General features: G+C 45.0%; 2 protein-coding genes across 2 annotated transcripts; one reads left to right on the top strand and one right to left on the bottom strand.

The window, feature by feature from the left end:
* Window positions 1-271: 271 nt before the first annotated feature.
* EURHEDRAFT_417749 (uncharacterized protein) lies at window positions 272-1,182 on the bottom strand. Its single transcript, XM_040783270.1, has 2 exons — window positions 710-1,182; window positions 272-663 (listed from the first exon to the last, which is right to left on the bottom strand). The coding sequence occupies exons 1-2, from the start codon at window positions 884-886 to the stop codon at window positions 544-546; spliced, it is 297 nt and encodes a 98-aa protein (XP_040633826.1). The 5' UTR covers window positions 887-1,182; the 3' UTR covers window positions 272-543.
* A 560-nt stretch (window positions 1,183-1,742) lies between these two features.
* EURHEDRAFT_534540 (uncharacterized protein) lies at window positions 1,743-2,902 on the top strand (the record flags this gene model as incomplete). The annotated part of the gene is made up of 2 exons (XM_040787297.1): window positions 1,743-2,246; window positions 2,301-2,902. 2 exons carry the CDS (start codon window positions 1,743-1,745, stop codon window positions 2,832-2,834), a joined length of 1,038 nt encoding a protein of 345 aa, XP_040633827.1. The 3' UTR covers window positions 2,835-2,902.
* Window positions 2,903-5,343: the final 2,441 nt, after the last annotated feature.

Genomic DNA, 5,343 nt, shown 5'->3' on the forward strand with positions numbered 1-5,343 from the left:
ACTCCGAGTCGGGGAAGTCGGGGAGTCGATTATCCGGACTGCACGAGGCTATATATGAAGAAGAAACTTAGATTACACGGAGGGTGACAATGATATCTATAGACACCGTAGATGGTAGAATGAGTGCTTGGCTATCTAAACGAGTGTGTGTGTCCGTATATGAGGGATCTGTCGGCCTCGGTAATCGGACAAACTATTGATCCACCTCGACTTTCATCACATCAGTCGGATTGGACGAGAGTCGATGAATCGATAGTCGGCCCGGTTATTGGGAACGGCCTGATTACCGAAACGGAAGATTCCTTATATATAGGGACACCGTAGCCACACGCTTTAGATGGCAAGCACTCTACGGTACTTCAATACCAAATGTATGTTCTACCGTGCCAAACTATTGCTGTAGTTCCAGTTTGTCATATTGGCCTCGTACGGCTCCCGAAGCGGGACATTACGACGGGCAGATCGGAACTGCCTGTCATCTAGCTAAACTACCATCTATCATCTAAATACAGGTAGCCCCCCGCGCGGGGCCTGCTCGGGTTTTCATGGCCGTCGGACAGTAAATTGGGCTTTGGGTTTGAATGGGAAAGCAAGAAGAGGAAGAGGGTAAGGAGAGGACAGACAAAGAGAAAATAGGGAGAAATGAGGAAGGGGGAACCAGGGGTAAGCCTGATGGTCCCTAGATTTGATGAGGCTGACAGTTTAATAGCGTCGGTAGATGGCTGTATAGAACTGGGATCTTCAGCCAAGCTGAGAAGGTGGTGGCACCAGCCTTTGTGCTGAGGATCTCTGCCACAGACTGGCGCCCCATGGGTGTGCTGCTGCTTTGCGGCCTGCACAGCAGTAGTAGAAATGGGAGGGCTCCTTTCTGCAGCTGCATGCGCATGTCAGTAGGACTTCATTGTGTTCAAAGCACTCATGATATTCTGTGAAGTCGCCGTGGCCGCTCCTGGCAGCCAGGAGGCAGTGGTGTGTTTTTGAATGACCTGTTACAACCAACGCCTAGACACGTGCATTTATCCGCTAGGCTATGAAGACCTCTTATAATGAGTATCTGCTCATCATAGCCCGAGAGCAGTATATATGGTAGCGCACTATGCTAGGGGGCGCTGCACCGCGCCTAACATGACCATGATAGTGAATCCACCGCCATCAAACTCACCATCTACCTCGACAATGACGAACTATCAGCCAACGCAGATCAATTACAAAAGGATCCCTTGAGAGTTGCTCGTGGATCGAGAACAAATGAAGTGTAGTCAGAAGCGTCTTAGCGATCAATATTCCAGGATAGGGCTACTTAAATGAGTATTGATAGCAAGCTTAAGTTTGGATCAACGTGTAAACAAAATTTGTGATTCAAGATATATGTCAAAATATGCAAACCCCAATGCAATAGAAAACAACAAAACAAGCAATAAACGCCAAATGCATGTTCTACAAAAAGGTATCATAATAAAATGTAGCCCACGACTGTAGGCTGTCTGGATGTCGGCTTAGTCACAAGAGCAGCAGCTCAGGCAATCAGATCAGGAATCGATCACTTCCCTTCATATTTGAAAGTGCCTGATGCGTGGTCATAAACAGGCCACTTTACCAGTCAAGAGCGGAAGAGGGTTCTTGGCCAGTCCGGAGACTTTATTTTTGAAAAGCATTACCAAGCGGAATTTATCCAACGAGATCTTCAACATGTGGTCCTCCTTCGGCCCACTCAGGAGGGTCTTCTTCAGAGAGCAGCGGGCATGCTTAGGAACAGAGATCCACTGGCCCCTTCAAACATTACTGATGAGCAGCTACGGGCTATTCATCGACATCCTGGAATTCTGGAACCCAGGCGAGAGAAACGGGAGTTAAAGGAAGAAATGCGATCCCTGGCTGGCACCATTCAGAACGCTCGAAATCATTTCCCTGACCTCTATCAGAGGAATGACGAAATCAGCAGGAAGCTCACCAAGTTAAGGAATGCCCTACGAGATAATACTCGGCAGACTGCCAGAAAAGATTATTTCCATACGGCACCCGTACTAGAAATCGACAGACAAATCCAGCAACTCTTGGGTAAATTTGGCGCAGAAAATTGTGATGCTGACAGTACCAAGGATGGCGATGAAGATTGGCAGCCTCCCATCCCGGATTACGTTTTTCCTGAAAGAGCTCGTCCAGTGGAGTCATTCTACGGTCTGGAGGGGGAGTGTTTTGACGAGGATAGACTACTTGCAAAACGTATCCAAGTTACTGAGGACTTGGTCGCACTCTCGCACCTCTGTGAACCAAATCGTCGAGGCAAACGAGCCAACTAGGATGGGGACGATGAGCAGAGCGAGACATCTCAGGGAAAAGAAGCCTTCCTGTCAGAAGAGAAGTCCCTGGAGAGCCCCACGGATGTATGTATTATCTGTTGCGGTATATCCCGCCGCTTACCTTCTAATCCCCATCCACACAATTTTCCATCAAAAAGGAAGGATTCTCTCCGTCGTCATCTGATCGGTCACCTTATGAACGCACACGACGGAGTACGCTGCACCTGGGAAACTTGCAGCAAACTCCCTACTTTCATCGATATTGCTGAATTTTTAGCACATGCCGCCAATATTCATCACTATGACCTCCATATCAAGCTGGAACGTATTCCCAAGAGACGAAAGCCGTCTCGGGATGAAACACCGTCTTTCAGCAGCTCCAGCATGTCGTTAAGGTCGAGCCGATCGGCCACTGAGACTCCCGCTTCCTCCGGTGATATTGAAATAGGGAAGATTCACCCACGTTTACTTGCAGCCTCGAATACCAAATACAATGAGACCTGCCGTCAGTCCCAACGATTGAACCCTCATTGATAGTACAACGCAATTTTGTTTATAGTTTGTAGGTAGATTTCGAAGCTTCTCATGTGCCGAAGGCTGGTCCTTAATACAACATTTACCTTTTTATATAAGATCATTTCACTTAAAAGCAAATGATGCTCAAGCACTAAAAACAATGCATTACCAACATAAACCACTTCTAACGCTAAATATACTAATATAATACCTTAAAACACCCAAGGCAACTGGCGGGAAATCTAAATTTGCCAGTCAACTAACATCATTTTTAGTGTGTTCATGAGCTCTTGGGATATGAACATAAATGGGAGCCATCGCGTCAGGTTACTGAGTCAGTATTCTGTACGCTCCAGAAATAGGGGGGTTAGCATACATATGTCGATGATATTTCATGTATCAGTTAAACGTAAACTCCAAAAGATCTGGAGCAAACAGGTAGGCTGCAGGTGAAGCTAATCATCCATATAAGCGCCCACCCAGACCTTTCAGTTTTTTTAGCCTTTCCGGACTCCATCAGCCAAATATTGATACCTGATTGGGAATTGCCAACGAGGGGCCATCTTGGCATATTAGAGACAGCATCATGTGAAACAGCTCATCGAGAAGTATATTTTCTAGAACAGTCGTCTCATACCCAGTACGATCATAATACATGGGTATAGGTTCCTAAAGCTGATGTGTGGGTCTGCGACACTGAAGAGCTCCGCTACCAAATGGTGTCGCAACTGGATGGTGAAAAAACATCATGAGGGATTCTTGGGAATGATGCTAAGCTCTCCCATAAAGTCGCCCGTTTCCTGGGTAGACATTTATAACCAAGACTATACCATAAGGTCACTCCATCTTAACCCGGCACAAGACAGCCTGCTGTACTGAAAGAGCGTTTCCATGCCACGTGAGAGATGGCAAGCAGGAACTGGCCTATGCTTAAATAGTTCATTATGGCCTCAAGTTTACTTAACAGGAAATATGTATAACCGTGGTGTGTGGTTGGCAGCAGATGAAACAAAGAGAACATAGAACTAGACCTGGACATGGGTACCCATTTGGGTACAGGTCTCGTACCCATACCCAAGTTCCATTTACCCATACCCAAGGGTATGTTTATACCCAAGTCTGCACAATTTTCCCGCATAAAAATCCTTAGTCACTAGCATGTATTTTTCTCGGTTCCTATCCCGTCACAACGTCAATGATTATCATACAATCTAATAATCTATCTCTTTCATACCTACCATCTATAATATAACAAGAAGAGACCTATTATATGAAAGCCTACAGCGTAAATTAGGTGGATATTGATTTCAAAGCATTTCCGATCAGTGGAAGTCAGTTGATTTAGAATGTGGTCTTTTCATTGCATACTCAGGTGGAATATATATTTTCTACACTATGGATAGCACCACCATACTTCTGCTTAAAGCTCATTATAAACTTGATTTATCTTGAGAAAAATGAGAAAATTCTGTCAGTGTCGAGGATCATAGTAGTAATTATATAATTTGTGGATAACCTGCTGAATACAAATTTTACATGTTATATCTTATACAAAACTAGTATATACAGCGCCCGAACAGGTTGAATATTGTTTTTAAATACCCAGGAATTGGGCTCGCTCCCCCGGGGGCCCCAGGATATTAGGAAACTCGGGTAGTTGGGTATACCCTTGGGTATACCCAACTACCCGGCTCTATTAAGCCAATAATATATTTCCACGAGCGAGCCCACTGATATCTAATTGGATATCTAGTATGCAGCTCCATAGGAAAAAGCAACTATTTTGCCCAAGTACACCTCAGCAACACTTCTGCAGAGAAGGCCTTTGATATATTCTACTGTAGTAAAAGCCTTCTACCTGGTAATCTATCCTATACCCTTTTAACCTGGTGTTTTTATCTAATGTCTCAGCAATCAGATCCCTTTCTTTCCTCCCAACTTGGGAGTGAGGATAACCCTCTATTCACACCAACAACACCCTCTGAAAGCCAGACTTGCAGTAATCTAGAGCTTCACCTAGCTCCTCCAGTCCCATCATCACTCCGACGCTCAACCGATCGCAAGAAAGCATGGGTTATCTTTGATGAGATGGATAAGAAAGCATTTCTTGATTGGTGGTTTAAAACGCAGTTTGGGTCAACTGAGGATATACAACGACAGATTAAATGGGATGGAAAGAAGCTAAACACAGAGCTTTGGTCTGATTTTAGCCATGTGGCCCATTACCAGACAGGTGAGCCCAAGGTTATGTGTAATTCCTGTGGGAATACCCTGAATCATCCAAACTATCAATCAACAGGCACGAGCACCATCAAAAAGCACCAAGCTTCATGCAAAAAGGCACAGCTTCATGGAAAGCGGCCAAATATTCAGCAGCTACTACAGAATGCAGTATTTCTTCTATCTATCCTGTATTAAAGATATATAGTTACTGATCCATCCTACTTTATAGGCCTGTCGCCCATCCTCTGGACCCTTTTCTCATGATCGATGGCTCCAGCAGCTAGTGACTACAATTACCACCCTA

The sequence above is a fragment of the Aspergillus ruber genome (genome assembly GCF_000600275.1).
Source record: "Aspergillus ruber CBS 135680 unplaced genomic scaffold scaffold00060, whole genome shotgun sequence".
NCBI lineage: Eukaryota > Fungi > Ascomycota > Eurotiomycetes > Eurotiales > Aspergillaceae > Aspergillus > Aspergillus ruber.

Excerpts from the sequence above, each read along its gene's own strand:
- EURHEDRAFT_417749 (XM_040783270.1), bottom strand. The coding sequence starts at position 886 with ATGCGCATGCAGCTGCAGAAAGGAGCCCTCCCATTTCTACTACTGCTG. Across the intron at positions 664-709 it reads TATACAGCCATCTACCGACG|CCCTGGTTCCCCCTTCCTCA; the intron begins CTATTAAACTGT and ends CATCAGGCTTAC.